The sequence below is a fragment of the Rattus rattus genome, chromosome 16 (assembly GCF_011064425.1).
Source record: "Rattus rattus isolate New Zealand chromosome 16, Rrattus_CSIRO_v1, whole genome shotgun sequence".
Classification (NCBI taxonomy): Eukaryota; Metazoa; Chordata; class Mammalia; order Rodentia; family Muridae; genus Rattus; species Rattus rattus.
In genome coordinates, this window is record NC_046169.1 from 6,505,683 (window position 1) to 6,523,769 (window position 18,087).

Here is an 18,087-nt window from a genome sequence, read left to right on the forward strand (position 1 = left end):
ACACACACACACACACACACGTGTGCCGGAGTCACAGAGTCGGGAGAGCACAGCGGTGGGCATGATGAGAGAGGAAGGCCTGCAGTGAAGGCAAACAGGTCTGAAAACTGGGCGTTCTTCAAAGGGCCGTGCCTAAGGGTAAAAATAAAGAGGCAGCCGGTGGCCTTGACCAAACAGAGCCTCTTCGACTTGTATTTGGGTCACCCCTTTCCACAGGCCCTCTGTAAGATACCCTGAGTTATCTAACCCGATCATCCATCGTAGCTCAGCAGCATGGCGCACTGCTAACCTCAGATAACCAGCGTTCTGGGGCTCTGGATTTGGGGGTGAATTTCCTGGACCCTTTCACCTGCCATTCCCATCTCTTTACTTCCAAATTCTCCCCTCTACTTTCTTCTTTGTATTTCTGATTCTTTCCCCTCCTTCTCTTCCATTTGCTTCCTTCCTCTCTGTTTTTTCTTGTCTTCAGAGAGGTGATCTCAGCTATTTTCTGCCATTAAAAATTCCTGCCTCAGCAGTCTTTCTCACTTCACATTTCTGAGGTGTGCTCCTCCCTCCCTGGGCTGTGCTTCTCCCTCCCTGGGCTGTGCTCCTCCCTCCCTGGGGTGTGGGCTGTGCTCCTCCCTCCCTGGGGTGTGCTCCTCCTCCCTCCCTGGGGTGTGCTCCTCCTCCCCCCTGGGGGGGTGTGCTCCTCCTCCTCCCTGGGGTGTGCTCCCCTCCCTGGGGGTGTGTTCCTCCTCCCTCCTGGGGGGGTGTGCTCCTCCCCTCCCTGGGGTGTGCTCCTCCCTCCCTGGGGTGTGCTCCTCCCTCCCTGGGCTGTGCTCCTCCCTCCCTGGGCTGTGCTCCTCCCTCCCTGGGGTGTGCTCCTCCCTCCCTGGGCTGTGCTCCTCCCTCCCTGGGGTGTGCTCCTCCCTCCCTGGGGTGTGCTCCTCCCTCCCTGGGCTGTGCTCCTCCCTCCCTGGGCTGTGCTCCTCCCTCCCTGGGCTGTGCTCCTCCCTCCCCTGGGTGTGCTCCTCCTGGGGTGTCCTCCTCCCTGGGCTGTGTTCCTCCCTCCCCTCCCTCCCCTGAGCTCCTCCCTCCCTGGGATGTGCTCCTCCCCTCCCCTGGGCTGTGCTCCCTCCCTGGGCTGTGCTCCTCCCTCCCTGGGCTGTGCTTCTCCCTCCCTGGGCTGTGCTCCTCCCTCCCTGGGCTGTGCTCCTCCCTCCCTGGGCTGTGCTCCTCCCTCCCTGGGCTGTGCTCCTCCCTCCCTGGGGTGTGCTCCTCCCTCCCTGGGCTGTGCTCCTCCCTCCCTGAGATGTACTCCTCCCTCATTGCTGTTTGCAACCCCTTTTCCTGGAGCTCCCTGCCCACTTTCCTGAGAGTTCATCTCCACACAGACAGTAGTCCTTTATAAAGAAGTGGAGAGCATCTGCCTTGGCCACCTGTCCCAGTTCCTGAGCTGTAAAGCTAACGCGGGTGGTCCGCTCCTTCCGTGCTCCCACTTGATACTTTCAACTTTAAGGCGGAGCAAGAGCCATATATTCAGTGGGGCCGGTGCTTAGCTCCTTGGACTTCTACCTTCCCTGAGCCATCAACTCAGTTGCAAGTCGAAGAGACTCTGTTTGGTCAAGGCCACCGGCTGCCTCTTTATTTTTACTCTTAGGCGTGCTCTGACATGGCCCTTTGAAGAACGCCCCGTTTTTAGACCAGTTCGCCTTCACTGCAGGCCTTCCTCTCTCATCATGCCCACCGCTGTGCTCTCCCCACTCTGTGACTCCAGCACACATGTGTGTGGCTCCAGAGCAGAAACCCAATGAGGACGTGACTTCGGGGCCCACGATTTTATGTTGCTCAGGGAGAGAGACAAGCAGACCCACAAATCAGATCAGTGTCTTGTGATTAATATTGTCACTGACGTAAGCATGGCTACCCCAAGAAATGTGAATGGTAGATCTGGCCAGTGAGGGACAGGGAGCAAATGGCTTCAGGTGAGGACTCACGCAGAAGCTGGGGCAAGTTTTAAAGGAGAGGAGAGCAGGGTACACAGATGGCTAGGGTGTGCGAGTTTTGCAGGGGAGGTGTTCAGATGGAGGTAACCATGGAGATCTATAGAAGAGCGAAGGGAAGGAGGGACTCGGGGGGGCCTATCTGAGGTGCAGAGGAAGCCTTTGGGTTGAGTAGTGGCAGTTGTGCCCTTAGGTCGAATGGATCCTTGTCTTGATGGCAGATGTGGAGGCATGGAAGAGGGTGGATTGCAGAGCTGTGGGGGAAAGGATGAAGAGCAGGAGAGAGAACAAGAGGGCCTCGTGTGATGGTTTGTGTAGGCTTGGCCCAAGGAGTGGAACTATTAGGAGGTGTGGCCTTGTTGGAGTGGGTGTAGCCATGTTGGAGTGGGTGTGGCCATGTTGGAGTAGGTGTGGCCTTGTTGGAGTAGGTGTGTCACTGTGGGCCTGGGCTTTAAGACCCTCATCCTAGCTGCCTGAAAGTCAGTCTTCCATCAGCAGCTTTCAGATGATGTAGAACTCTCAGCTCCTCCTGCACCAGGCCTGCCTGGATGCTGCCATGCTCCCACCTTGATGATAACTGACTGAACCTCTGAACCTGTAAGCCAGCCCCAGTTAAATGTTGTCCTTATAAGAGTTGCCTTGGTCATGGTGTCTGTTCACAGAAGTAAAACCCTAACTAAGACACTTCGGATGGAATCCAGAGGGAAGGACAGAAGGAAGAGGACTGGTTAAAGCCAGTCCAGGCAGGGTCAAGAAGCAAGTGCTTCTTGCTGGTCAGTGTGAGCCTTCCCAGAGCAGCTGTGGACAGGAGGACATGTTAGGGATGAGGACAGATGTAAAGGAGATCACACACGCACACACACACACACACACACACACACACACAGAGAGAGAGAGAGAGAGAGAGAGAGAGAGAGAGAGAGAGAGACAGAGAGAGAGAGAGAGAGAGAGAGAGAGAGAGAGAGAGAGAGAGAGAGAAAAAAAAGGCAAACACCAGAGCAGGAGGAGTCATGGCATGGACTTTCTCACTGTTATAAGTTTTGTCCTTTTAAAAACTGAAGGGAGCATAATGGACCCCTGTGGACACCATGTTCTCTCCAGCAACTTCATGCAGAGTTCATTCCCTTCAGACACTCTGGGGTCTACTCTCTCAGGCTCCTCCAAACTCATCTTCGTTTTCTGTTTTGTCTGTCTGTCTGCCCCCTGCATCCTGTATGTGCATGTGAGCACAAGCGCGTGCATGCACGCATGAGTGCGTGTGCGTGCATGTGTGTGAATGTGGGGCACATAGACCATAGTTGTGTGTACAGAAGTCAGAGGACAAACTTTGGAAGTTAATTCTTCTGCTGTGGGATCCAGGAATTGAACTCAGGACATCAAGCTCATGTGGTAAATGTTTTTTTCTCATTGAGCTGTCATCTCTTTGCCCCGCCCTCCAAAACTCACTTCTTCTGAATATTTTCTTTGACATTAATCTATTTATTTACTTAGAGACACACACGACCTCTCTGTGTAGTCCAGGCTGGCCTCAAATTTGGACGTCCTCCTGCCTCAGCCTCCCCAGTGCTGAGATTATGGGTCTACACCCCCAGGCCTGTCAGACATGATACAATTTTATTGCTAAAGCTGGTTCTGTATCCAGAAGAGATTCTGTTTTCACACTCACGCACAGAAAGCCAGTGCTAGAAGGTTCTCTGGGACTCAGCGAAGGCCCCTTTTGGCACTTCTTTTGCTCATGGCTCCAGAGATGCCTCAGATGACTACCACTGAGGTAACTTAGGAATAAGCCAGTGTTCTCAGGATACGTGACAGTCTCTGTCTTAGTCAGGGTTCCTATTCCTGCACAAATATCATGACCAAGAAGCAAGCCGGGGAGGAAAGGGTTTATTCAGCTTACACTTCCACATTGCTGTTCATCACCAAAGGAAGTCAGGGACTCAGGCAGGTCAGGAAGCAGGAGCTGATGCAGAGGCCATGGAGGGATGTTACTCACTGGCTTGCTTCCCCTGGCTTGCTCAGCTTGCTTTCTTATAGAACCCAGGACCACCAGCCCAGGGACAGCACCACCCACAATAGACTGGGCTCTCCCCCCTTGACCACTAATTGAGAAAATGCCTTACAGTTGGGTCTCATGGAGGCATTTCCTCCAGGGAGGCTCCTTTCCCTGTGATAACCCCAGCTTGTGTCAAGTGGACACACAGAACCAGCCAGTCCAGTCTCTGAAGTCACAGCCAATGTCATGCCAGCTTCTCTCTTCCAGTGTGTTCACAGAGACCTGGCAGCCAGGAACGTACTGGTCACCCACGGGAAGGTGGTGAAGATCTGTGACTTTGGACTGGCCCGAGACATCCTGAGTGACTCCAGCTATGTCGTCAGGGGCAACGTGAGCCGTTTGCTTTTTGTCATGAGCACAGGAAACATCTGACCTCGCTGTAATGCGTGTTTTGATTTATGGCGACACCAAGGGGGGTGGGAGGGGGAAGACTCCCAGGGCTTAATTTATTTAGGTTGAAAAGATTGTTCTGTGCTCACTAAATGCTAAGCAAAATAGCCACACATCTGTGGGGCCGGCCACTCAGAACAGATCCATTAGGGGTTGCCATGCGATCTTCACCTAAAAGAAAAAGTTCTTACTCAGGCTGGACCTGTTTCAGCTTCCTTAACTATAAAGTGGCTGTTGAGTTATGTTTCCAATCATGAGAGAAGCTAACATGTTCAACGGGCTTTTATTTTCCCCTCCTGAACAGGCCCCACACAGATATTAACTATAAAATTAAAAGACACAGTAGTTAACCATTAGCGTTTGTTATCCCGGTACTATTAGAAGACCTAAGTAAGACAGGACTGAAATTTGCTTGTTCAAAGAGAGTGAAAGGGGGCCAGAGAGCCGGCTCCGTGGTTAAGAGCACGTACTGCTTTGCCAGTGGACAAAGTTTGATTCCCAGCACCCACGTCAGGAGGCACAAGCAACTTTAACTCCTGCTCCGGGGAATCCAAGCGCTCATGTGCACACACCTACACATAATTTAAAATAAGTTTAAAGTATGATGAAGTAAAATAAGTGTTTTAAAAGGGAAGAAAGGTAGATAGACAGAACATGATAAACGGCAGACAGATAGGCAGACAGGCAGACAGACAATGAGATGTCTCAGCTGGTAAAGGCTCTTGCTGCCAAGCCTGAGGACTTGAGTTGCCCCCAAAACCGCACGGTGGTAAAAGACAGAATCCTTACAAGTTGACCTCTGACCTTCACCTGTGAGCCATGGCATACACCCTCTCCCAGTGTCCACACGCAAACACGTGAATAAAAACATACATTTTCTTCTTTTGGTTTTCCAAGACAGGGTTTTTCTGTGTAGCTCTGGCTGTCCTGGAACTCACTCTGTAGACCAGGCTGGCCTCGAACTCAGATCTGCCAGGCTCTGCCTCCCAGCACTGGGGCTTAGGGTGTGCATCACTACCATGTGTGTGTATCCCTGGCATAAATTTTTTTTAAAGAAAGAAGGAAGGAAAAGAACAGTAAGGAAGCGCTCAGAAGTACAGCTCTGGCCTGGCCTTCACGAGGCTTTGAGTCAAACCTCAGAATGAGGAAGAAAAAGAAGGAATTAGGACACCTTGGCGCAAGTCCGTCTGTGGCTGTGCGTTCAGTCAGTGCTGGGGGAGGGGGAGGGGGAGGGAGAGTCTCAGTATTATCATCCCTGTTTCTGAGCAACAGCAGCCCAGGCCGCTCCAGTTCCTCCTCTCTGCTCAACACTCTCAGGCGGTTTACATACTCCGTTCTGAAAATAGCCACTCTGCGAAGGGGAAATTGAGGCGAAGGCAGCTTGCCCGCGGTTGCTCTCCGCGCACGGATGTGAGCATGCGCAGCCTGCGTCTGTGTCCCTCCCGGTTGTGTCTTCCTGACTTCCTACAGGATTCTGAATTTACTTCCTAAGTTTCTGGAAACAAACCAATAAAATCAATGACAGAGCCCTTTACCCCCAAAATGCGTGCGAGAACTCAGAGTTTCATCTCCGGTGGCTTAGAACCGGTTCCCAGCTAGGGTAGCCGCAGTTACCGTGCGCTGTCTGTTCTGTGGGATGCTGTGGTTTTCAACCCACCAGTGGGCTCTCCTGTGGGAAGGTGAATTCCACTCAGAACCCTTCTGTTAATGAGTCAGGTGACCCAGACTGAATTCATTCAGCGACTCCATTTGCATAGGATTTAAAAGAGGACTTCCTTCTGGGGCTCAACTTTAGCTGGCAGATTAAACACAGTAAGGTTCCTGCTAGAACCAAATCAGAACAAAACCCTGTGCCCCCACCCCTCCTGGGAACTAACTAACCACTGTGTCCTGATGCAAATCAAAAGATTCTGCAAACTGTGGCAACCGCCCCCACCACACACACTGCTGGACGCTATTCAAGTCCCAGAGGGCAGCCTACGGTCATTTCTAGACGTGACGACTTAAGTCCCTCACCACATCCTTGAGGATGATACTTCTCCTCAGTCCTGAGAAAAGCTTTGGCAGATGACTCTGAGCATCGCCTTGAACGTGTCTGCCTCCCAGCAGATACAGAGCTCTTCCTTAATGAAAGGCATTGCTACTGCACTGGCCGGTTCCAAGCACAAGTCTGTGTCCAAGATGACTTTTAAAGAAGTGACTTTTGGGGTTGGGGATTTGGCTCAGTGGTAGAGCACTTGCCTAGCAAGCACAAGGCCCTGGGTTCAGTCCCCAGCTCCGAAAAAAAAAAAAAAAAAAAAAAAAAAAAAAAGTGACTTTTGCCAGGAGTGATGGCCCATGCCTTTAAACCCAACACTCAGGAGGTAAAGGCAGGTGGGTTTGTGTGTTCGAGGCCCTGTTCTGCTTCTTTATGTAGCCAGGGCTACAGAGTGAGACCCTCTCCCAAAATAGAAATATAGATGCTAGATAGGTAGATAGATGACAGACAGACAGACAGACAGACAGATAACAGACAGATAGGTAGAGAGATGACAGACAGACAGGGTAGATAGATGGGCGAAGACATAATAGATATTAGACAGATGTTAATATAGATAAAGATGATAATGGATAGATAGATAAGAAACATTTCTGAAAATCTACTTTTTCGTATTAAGCATTAAGAGTGTTCTTAATCTTGTCATCTAATGCTGGGCAGTGGTGTCACACGCCTTTAATCCCAGCACTTGGAAGGCTGAGGCAGGTGGATCTCTGTGAGTTTGAGGCCAGCCTGGTCTACAGAGCCAGTTCCAGGATGGCCAGGGCTACATGAAGAACCCCTCTCTTGAAAAACAAAAATAAGTAAGTAAATAAATAAATAAAACAAAAACTCACAAAGGCCGGAGAGATGACTCAGTGGTTAAGAGCGCTGGCTGTTCTTCCAGCCAATCCAGGTTCAATCCCCAGCAGCCACATATCTGTAACTCTGGTTCCAGGAGATACAGAACCTTTGCAGACATTCATAAAGGCAAAACACCAAATAAATCTTTTTTCTTTTTAAGTGGCCTCAGGTTTTGAATTTTATCATCTAACAACAAAGAGGTGCTGGAGAGATGGCTCAGTGGTTAGAGCACTGGCCACTCTTGCTGAGGACCCAGGTTCAGTCCTCGGCACCCATGCAGTAGCTCACGTCACTCTAGAATGTCAGTTCCAAGGGATCTGACGCCCTCTTCTGGCATCCTCCAGCACTGCATGCATGTGGCACACTTACCATGCAGACAAAACGCCCGTGCACATAAAATTAAAAACAAACAAAAAAAAAAACTTTTAAAAACTCTACAAGCCCGCATGTGGGAACTTCACCAACCTCTCTTACATAGGCACGGCTGCCAGTGAAGTGGATGGCACCCGAGAGCTTGTTTGAAGGGATCTATACAATCAAGAGTGACGTCTGGTCCTACGGCATCCTTCTCTGGGAGATATTTTCACTGGGTACGTGCAGCACCCTGCAGACCTCCCTGGGCTCTGGCTTTGTGTCTCCCACTCCTCCTGTACCCCGCCTGCACCCCTTTACCTTGCAAGCCAGAGGGCAAGTGAACCACCAGTTGCTCTCCAGGCTTCTGGTTTTGCTTTCTGTGTCTGTTACTTGCCAACACCTGAGATCTGCCTTTCCCACCCTCTGGAATTGACTAGGAGGCCTGGGCACTTCTGATCCACTTGCAGCCCTCAGCACAGGGTGGGTCTGGCACTGGGGGATTCTCTTTGCTTGTTTTCAGACAGAATGTATACTATGTAAACAAGTAGGAGGACAATGTTTTCGAGACCCCACTGAGCGTCTGTGTTTCTCAGGTGTGAACCCTTATCCCGGCATTCCTGTCGATGCTAACTTCTATAAACTCATTCAGAGTGGATTTAAAATGGAGCAGCCGTTCTATGCTACGGAAGAGATGTGAGTAGAACCGGCCTGGGGTGGATGTCAGACATTTACCATGCACTGTAAGTCTTCCAAATGCATGACAAAAACAAAAACTTTGCTGGGTGTTTTCGTTTGTGTTCTTTTTGTTTTGTTTTCTTTTTGAACCAAGGTTTCTCTGTGTATCAGTGACTGTCCTGGGATTCCCTCTGTAAACCGGGCTGGCCTCAAACTCAGAGATCCAGCTGTCTCTGCCTCCTAAGAGCTGTTATTAAAGACGTGCACCACCACATCCGGTTAACACCCACTTTCCTACTGCACTGCTGAGCATTGATTTACTTCTTTATTCATTTATTTTATGTGTGTGAGTACACTGTCTCTGTCCTTAGACACACCGGCAGAGGGCATCAGATCCCATTACAGATGGTTGTGAGCCACCATGTGGTTGCTGGGATTTGAACTCAGGACCTCGGGAAGAGCAGCCAGTGCTCTTAACCTCTGAGTCATCTCTCCACCCCTTGATTGATTTTTAAAAAGCAGAGAAATCTTGATACAGTGGCACCTGCCTTTAATTCCAGCACTTGGGAAGAGGCGGGCAGACAGATCTCTGTGGTTTGAGGCCAGCCTGGTCTACAGAGTAAGTTTGAGGCCAGCTGAAGCTGTGTAGTGAGACCCTATCTTGGAAAAATAGGGGCGAGGGGACACTTGCTTATAATCCCAATACTCCAGGGGTTAGGCATGAAGCTGTAGGCTAGCCTGTGCTAATAGCAAGACTAGAAAAGAGAGAGAGACAGGGGGGGAGAGAGAGAGAGAGAGAGAGAGAGAGAGAGAGAGAGAGAGAGAGAGGAAGAAGGAGGAGGGAAGGAGGAGGAGGAGGAGGAGGAGGAGGAGGAGGAGGAGGAGGAGAGGAGGGGATCAGATCCCATTACAGGGGAGGGGAGGGAAGAGGAGGGGAGGGAGGGGAGGGAGGGAGGAGAGACAAGAAAGAAACAAACAAACAATGTCGTTTGCTTCAGGTAGCCTTGCTGCCCTCTTAGGCAGCACTCCAGGACTCCACTCCTCTGCTTGTGTACCTGAGGGTTTGACTTCTCCTCACATCTCATTCTCTGGTGTGGTACAAATTCTAATCTGTGCTTCCCACAGAGCCAGCGCACAGTTCCCAGTCTGTCCCACACAGCGGATGCTACCCTGGGTGTGAACTGCGGGTGTTGGGCGCCCTGCCGGTGGCCGAGTTCATTCTCACCTCCCCTCAGCCTCCGCTTTGCTCTCTCACAGATACTTTGTAATGCAATCCTGCTGGGCTTTTGACTCGAGGAAGCGGCCATCCTTCCCCAATCTGACGTCATTTTTAGGCTGTCAGCTCGCAGAGGCAGAAGAAGCGGTATGTAGAGGCATGACTTGATGGGAACCATTCCCAAGGAGATGCGTGAGTGGCAGCCCTGTACCCACGCCCTCAGATCCGGTTGTGGCACGCCCTGTCTTTCTCACCTCCCACTGGTCACCCTTCCTCAGTTGTGTGGTCCTCGTGTGGGTTTGGGGGCGGGGGTTTTCCTGAGATCATATCCAACTGATTAATAAGTTAAAAGCTCTTAAGGGTCCAGTGCGAAGGACTGGACACCTAAATAAACCTTAACTCCTCCAGGAGCCACTGGCCTTTTCTAAGGCAACATGACACTTGAGCATGGGCTCTTCTCAGCTGCATGAGGGTGGGTGTGGATGGGAAGGGCTCTGGCCCAAAGCCCCAGGACCCATTCCATGTCTGCTGCCCATTCCTCGAGGATGTGAATGGTAGCAAGTTTCTACTTTGGCCTCAGGGTTCCCATCTGTAAAATAGGTTACAAAGGCAACTTGGTGTTGCCTCACTAGCCCCTCCTCCTTAGCACCCCCAACACAGAAGAGGGCTGCTCCAGATGAGCTGGACCAAGGGTGGAGCCTTGAACTCTTAGAGCCCAGATTCAGGTCCTGTTTCCATCACTAACGTCTCGAGTAGCATAAGCTACTTTACACTTTCATGTGGACATCTGGCAGGATGATAGTTCTGTAAAGCACATGCCGTCTGCCATCTGCCATCTGCGCTTTTCCTACTTTTCATTAAAATGAGTGGCAGTTATTTCAGGAAAAAACAAAACCCGTGGGAGGGGCTGGAGAGATGGCTCAGTGGTCAGAGCACCAGATGCTCTTCCAGAGGACCAGGGTTCACTTCCCAGTGAACCTGGTGGCTCACAAGCACCTATAACTCCAATTCCAGGACCTCCAACGCCCTCTTCTGGCCTTCGAGGGCAGTGTAGTCACACACTGACAAACAGGTACACGCTCATACGCATACAGTAAATAAAACTTGAAAGCAAGCCCTGGAAACTACTCAAATTCATAGTCCTATATTCTTAAGATTATTTTATTTTTCAGTCATGTATATTAGTGTGTATGGGGACCCTCGGAAAACAGAAGAGGGCGTCAAATCCCCCTGGAGCGGGAGTAACAGGCAATCGTGAGCCACCTCTCGAAACCATACCCAGGCCCTCTGCAAGAGCAGCAAGCGCTGCCAACCACTGAGCCACCCCTCCCTCCAGCCCCCAAGTTCCTATTTCACGATCTGTATAAGAGCAAGGTTCGTTTAAGTACTGTGCTCTCTCGGCACACAGGGGAGTCCTGCTCAGCCAGTCACCCTTGCCGCCTCTCCCCTTTTCCAGATGTATCAGAACATGGGCGGCGATGTCCCACTGGAGCACCCAGCCATCTACCAAAACAGGCGGCCTGCCAGCAGAGAGGCAGGCTCAGAGCCGCCATCACCACAGGCTCAGGAGAAGACTCACAGAGAAAGAAGTTAGTGAGGCCTTGGACCCCGCCACCTCTAGACAGGCTGTAGATCGCAGAGCCAAGGTTAGCCTCACCTCAGAGGAAGCACCCTGCCGGCTGCTGCTTCTTCGCTGGACTTTTCTCTAGATGCTGTCTGCCATTACTCCAGAGTGACTTCTATAAGACCAAACCGCTCCTCGCCCAGGCAGAAGAGACAATAATGAGGCTGACTGGTGAGCCTGCCTACACTGGGAGACCTTTCCAGGCTGGCTTGAGGGGAAAGCCATGTATCGGAAATACAGTATATTCTTGTAAATACATAAAACAAAAACAAACCCATTTTTGCTAAGGAGAAGCTAAATATGATTTTTTTTAAAAAAAATCTATGTTTTAAAATAATATGTAACTTTTTCATCTGCTTAGTGATATATTTTATGGACGGAAATAAACTTTCTACTATAGAAATGTTGGTTCTTGGTCCTTTACGTGAACTCTAAGCTCATGGCCTCTTCCATACGTGAGGTTTCCTGTTTTTCTCTTGAGCAGGTGCATCCTTGGTGGTGTTTGGTTTTGAGACAGGATCTTGCCTCAAACCTGAGATCCTCCTGCCTCTGCCTCGAGTCCCCGGGTTAAAAGCATGAGTCATCGTACCTGGCAGAAGGCCAGCTCTTTCACCCGAGTATTAAAGCATCCTGAGTCCGACAGGCTGAGGCCTGTGGGTGCCACCTCTGCTCTGTTCTCTGTAACTCCCTTCCCTACCCATTTGCTATGGATCTTTTGAAACTGAGCAGCCTTGCTGGAGAGATGGCTCAGGGGTTAAGAGCACTGACTGCTCTTTCCAGAGGTCCTGAGTTCAAATCCCAGCAACCACATGGTGGCTCACAACCATCTGTAATGAGATCTGATACCCTCTTCTGGTGTGTCTGAAGACAGCTACAGTATACTCATCTATAATAAATAAATCTTTAAAAAAAAAGGGGGGGGTTGGGGATTTGGCTCAGTGGTAGAGCGCTTGCTCAAGGCCCTGGGTTTGATCCCCAGCTCCGGGAAAAAAAAAAAGAATAGAAACTGAGCAGCCTCCAGCCCATGGGCTTGTAAACTTGCCTTACTTTGTCCCTTTTCATCACAGAATCTCATGTGTCCCAGGCTGGCCTCAGATTGGCTATGTAGCTGAGGGTGACTTTGAACTTCTGGTCCTCCTGTCCCTACCTCCCGAGTGCTGGGATTCCAGGCTGTGCCACCATGCCCAGCTTCACCTGATTCTCAAGCCTCTATCCATCTACCGCAGCGGTTTTCAACCTTCCTAACGCTGAGACCCTTTAATACAGTTCCTCATGTTGTGCTGACCCCAACCATCACATGGTTTCACTGCTGCTTCATAACTTTAAACATCTGATGTGCGATCGCTATGGGGGTCACAACCCTCAGGTTGAGAGCGGCTACTCTAATGTGTCTCTTAGCTGCTGTAAGTTCCCTCTCCTTAAGGACTGACCTTTCCAGGGGGGCACTGTGCCTTGTAAGCACCAGGTCTCCTCCGTGGCAACCTGGGAGAGCTTCTTGTCTATATCATCAGGTTGTCTCTTCACAGATGCCAATGTAATTAGCTTTTGTGATAATGATAACGTCCCTTCTCTTTCTTTCTTTTTTTTTTTAAGAGTTATTTACTTTATTTATATCAGTACACTGTAGCTGTCTTTAAACACCAGAAGAGGGCATCAGATCCCATTACAGATGGTTGTGAGCCACCATGTGGTTGCTGGGATTTGAACTCAGGACCTCTGGAAGAGCAGTCGGTGCTCTTAACCACTGAGCCATCTCTCCAGCCCACGTCTTCTCTTTCAAGTTGGAACTTGAGCATTTTGAAGGCAGAGGTGATTTAGGTGAATCCAAATACTCAATTCCAAGGAAGTCATGGGTGTAGACAGATGTTTGGTTACCTTTTAGCCTACCCATGTAGAATTTGCTTGATAATAAGCATTCAGCTAATGTTGTTTTTACTTAGATAAGTGGTACACTCCTTCTCCCATTTAACAAGCATTGGGATACCGCTCCAGCTGGACTCTGGTTCAGGATGTATTTCTCCTGCCGTCTTACTTAATGTGTTCCTAAACACACACACACACACACACACACACACACACACACACACACACACTCTCACACACACACTCACACACACTCACACACACTCATACACACACACTCATACACACACAGACACACACATTCATACACACTCATACACACACATTCACACACACACACTCACACACTCACACACACACACACACTCACACACACACTCACACACACACACACACACATTCACACACACTCATACACACACATTCACACACACACACACTCACACACACACAGACTCACACACACACACACACACACACACTCACACACACTCACACACACACAGACACACACATTCACACACACACAGACTCACACTCACACACACACACACACTCATAGTCTACCACTGCAGGGAGGCATGGCAGCTGGAGCAGGAAGCTCACATGCTCAACTAAAGCACAAAGCAGAGAGTGAAATGGAAGTGAGGTTAGGCTATGAGCTCTCAAAGGCTCACCAGGTATGGCGGTGCACACCTTTAACCCATTAGAGCACTTGGGAGACAGAGGCCCGCAGCTCCCTATGAAGTTGAGTCCAGCCTGGACCACATAGTGAGTTCCGGGCCAGCCCAGAATACAGAGGGAGAACCTGTCACAAATCACAAACAAAAAAACCAAAACCCTCCCCAGAGGCAGAGGTATTTCCTCCAGCACAGCCATGCCTCGAAAAGATTCCAAAACACTCACCAGAAGAGCGCCATCAACTGGTGACCAAGTGTTCAAACACATGAGCCCGAGGGGGACGTTCTCATTCAAACCACCGTACACTTCTTTGCTTTAACATAAACGGAACCTACCACACTAGCCCTGTAGTCAAATGTTGGTTTTGTCCCTGGTAATATGTGGAAATTTCTCCAAATCCGCATATGTGTGAATCCCTTGTTATGATCTAGAAGTCGGTAGCTTCTTCGGTCTTCCTGGCCACCTCAGAAGTCAGAATTAATGGCCGTTCAGTTTTTCTCTGAGGATATGAAATGGTAGGGGTTGCAGTCTCCAAGCCCTCTGTCACCCTGAGATGGCGCTTGCAGTCTAGTATTATTCAGTGATTGTATTTACTTATCTTTCCTTGTGGGGGGGGGAAAAAGAACAGATCAAAACATCTACCATCTTACCCTTTTTTAAAAACAGAACTTGGGGCTGAAGAGTTGACTCAGTGACTATGAGCTCAAGCAGAGGGCCTGTGTTCAGTTCCCAGTACCCACATGGTGGCTCGGAGCCATCCATAACTCCAGTTCCAGGGGACCTAGTGCTCTCCTCTAACTTCTACAGCCACCAGGCACACACATGATGTGCAGGTGAAACACTAAGCCGCATAAATGAATGTAAATAAAGTAAAATGATATCAGTAAATCAGCCTAAAAAATTAAAATTAAAAACCTGAGCTCGGGGTTAGGGATTTAGCTCAGTGGTAGAGCGCTTGCCTAGGAAGCGCAAGGCCCTGGGTTCGGTCCCCAGCTCAAAAAAAAAAAAAAAAAAAAAAAAAAAAAAAAAAAAAAAAAAAACCTGAGCTCATTAGCAGTAAGTGTATCTGTGCTGTTTTGAGTCCGAACTCAAGGTCTCTAGAATGCTTCTCAGCACTTCTGGAACTCCGAATTAGTAGACACTTCAAGTTCCTCAAACCCGCAGCCGCGTGAAGCCACCATCCTACTTTATGATGATATGAATCTGACCACCTCTGGAACCTGAGATGGTCAGAATCCTTCAGAGTTTATCGGTTCGTGTCTGGCTTATTTCACTTAGCGCAGTGTCCTCCAGACCCACAATCCCCTTCCTCTTTAGGGTTACATAATCCACTGTGTGCACGCAGCAAGTTTTATTTGGCCATTGATCTATCTATCAAGAGGCCTTGGATTGCTTCAGCCTTTTGTTTACCATTAATATTGCTGCTGAGAACATGGGTATGGAAATACCTCTCTCTCTCTCTCTCTCTCTCTCTCTCTCTCTCTCTCTCTCACACACACACACACACACACACAATTTTATTGTATTCTGATATTCTGAGACAAAGGAGTTTTTTGTTTGTTTGTTTGTTTGTTTTGCTTGTTTGATTGGTTGGTTTGTTTTCAAGACAGGGCTTCTCCATGTAGCTCTGGCTGTCCTGGAGCTCACTCTGTAAACCAGTCTTGCCTTGAATTTACAGAGTTCCCTCTACCTCTGCCTCCTGAGTGCTGAGATTAAAGGTGTGTACCACCACCACCACCACCCCCACCCCACCCCCAGGTTTTGCTGTGTACCCCAAGCTGGCCTTGAACTCACAATCCTCCTGCCTCAGCCTCTGAGTACCTGTACTGCTTCTTCACATTGACCTTCAAAGCTGTCTCTGTTGTTTACACCTGAGAATCTAGTGTGGGACCCAAGGCTGGCTCAGCCTCCAGGCACAGCCGAGTGGTTTGCCGACAGTCCTTCTCTCTCTGTTAGTCTACCAATGGTCTTTCTTGCTTTCTATGTCTTCGCTGTCTTGATGGAATTGGAGGAGAGAGCAGAGCTACAAGCATTTGCTACATTTGCTCTTGAGCTGCTTGTCGTGAGACGTGTGTTGTTGATACAGCAAGGCAGACGATGATGTGAGTCTTCTTCCTTCTTTCAAAGCGATTTGGCCCAGGACATATGCACACTGTGTCTGTGACATCCCTCTGCATGGGGACAAACACACTGCTTACACCTGGATCCTTGTGTGCAGCGGCATTAAAATCACCAGAGGACTTCATTTCCGTGAAAATGGTTATTCTCTTGTGAGTTTTGTAAAAATGATCTTACAGCCTATGTACGCTACCAAATGCTTCATTTAAATAGCATAATACTGGGGCTGAAAAGACAGTTAATAGTTCATACTGCTCTTGCAGAGGACCTGAGTTCAATTCCCAACACCCACAACTGGGACCTCACAACCATCTACAACTCCAGTTATGAGGGATCCGACGCCCTCTACTGGCCTCCATGGGCACTGCATGCACATGGTGTGCACACACTCAGGCACAAATACACGCAAACATAAAACACATCAATCCTTCTTCTAAAAAGCATAATGTCGACTTGTTCTCCAAGGATGTATTCATGCGATGCAGAATCTGCATCCCTAATCTGAAATACTGAGATCCAGACCCTGAACTCACCAGACACCAGCACGACACATCACACGTGGAAAACTCCATGCCTGGCCTCCTGTGAACGGAAGTTAGAATGAAGTGGGTTAAAATGATCCAGTCAGGTTACCGTCAGACTGTGTACACAGGGCACACGTGAAACGTACACAGGGCGTGTGAATTACATGTGTGAAAATATTCCAATCACAGCAAATGTAGTCTGCTTCCTGTCACTCTACTTAGGAGATACTCTACCTGCTTTCCCCCACCCTGGCACTGCCCATTTCACTGATGTCCTAAGTAAACACAGCCCTTCGCCACCATGGTCACTCATCATCAAACTAAGGGCACTTGAATATGCTTCTGAGCTGTGTGGGATGGATCTTCCTCATAGAGAGTGGAGTTAGGTGAGGTGGAAGCCCACCGGCTCTTTGGAAATTCAGTTGTGCTGGAGAGTGCTTTGCTGAGGCAGACTCATGAAGGAACGCCTCGCTGAAGCAGACACAGGAGAGAGGATGTTCTGCTAAAGCAAGCATGTGAGAGGACACGTTGATAAAGGAGTCCTTGCTAACGACGTGCACGCATTGGTCCACCTTGCAATGTGTAGCTGAGCTCTATTTGTCGGGACTCTATAGAGAGAAATGCACCAAAAATCTTTTTGGTGGTGTGTTGTGGCCTCTTGCTGCTCCCGAGGACTTTGGCTGATGGGCAGAGGGATGTCAGGTGAGACAGAGCACGTGCTGAGGCAAGACCTGTGACCGATGCTGAGGTAAGACCAATGGAGGACACAATGTTTGGAGGGAGTATAAATAGAACCCGACTGACAGTTATGGAGGCTGAGCTAGGCTTGCTTGTAGAACTAGCTGTGCAGTGCTTGTTGGTCTCTCGTCTTCACTGATCTTCGATTTGCTGAGAGAGGGCACTTCGCCTGGTGTCCCTCCAGGTACCTCCTGCTGTCTCTGCTGATTGCTGTTTGCTATCCCTGCTCTTCCGAATTGGATTGCTAGTGTATCTGTGAAGTGTTTTCAGGTGGTTTGAGCTGCTGGCCTGTGAACTGAACAGCCGATTTCCAGACAATGCAGATGGGAGTTGCTCTAAAGAGCCTTTCAAAACAGGTCCACTCCCTCCGTATCCTTTCTTTCCCACTACCTCTGGTGGGTGGTGGGCTAAATGGGAGGTTAACGCATTTAAGAACCATCATCAAAAATGAGGATTGAAAAGAATTAAAGTTAGGATCACCAAACATTCTCCTGTTCACTTTAGTGTGGGTCAAGCTGTGTCTCTGAAGGGACCTCTCTTTTGCTTTCCCTTTCTTTCTTTCTCTCTCTCTCTCTCTCTCTCTCTCTCTCTCTCCCTTCCTTCCTTCCTTCCTTCTTTCCTTTTATGTATATGGGTGCTCTATCTGCAAGTACATCTTGCATACAGGAAGAGGTCATTAGATCCCATTACAGATGGCTGTGAACCACAATGTGGTTGCTGGGAATTGAACTCAGGACTCCTGGAAGAACAGCCAGTGCTCTTAGCCACTGATCCATCTCTCCAGCCCTTCTTTTCTTTCTTTAAAAGCTTATTTATTAACAATGCCAAGCAACCAGAGCTTCCAGGGACTAAGCCACTACCTAAAGACTATACATGGACTGACCTGGACTCTGACCTCATAGGTAGCAATGAATATCCTAGTAAGAGCACCAGTGGAAGGGGAAGCCCTGGGTCCTGCTAAGACTGAACCCCCAGTGAACTAGAC

General features: G+C 49.4%; 1 protein-coding gene across 1 annotated transcript in view; it reads left to right on the forward strand.

The window, feature by feature from the left end:
• Flt3 (fms related receptor tyrosine kinase 3) overlaps window positions 1-11,581 on the forward strand; it is a 74,899-nt gene extending 63,318 nt beyond the window's left edge. The window contains exons 20-24 of the mRNA XM_032886997.1: window positions 4,246-4,368; window positions 7,788-7,899; window positions 8,257-8,356; window positions 9,596-9,701; window positions 11,011-11,581. Of these exons, the coding sequence (XP_032742888.1) occupies window positions 4,246-4,368; window positions 7,788-7,899; window positions 8,257-8,356; window positions 9,596-9,701; window positions 11,011-11,148 (579 nt within the window). The 3' untranslated portion in view covers window positions 11,149-11,581. The remainder of the gene's footprint in view (window positions 1-4,245; window positions 4,369-7,787; window positions 7,900-8,256; window positions 8,357-9,595; window positions 9,702-11,010) is intronic.
• The last annotated feature ends 6,506 nt before the right edge of the window (window positions 11,582-18,087 follow it).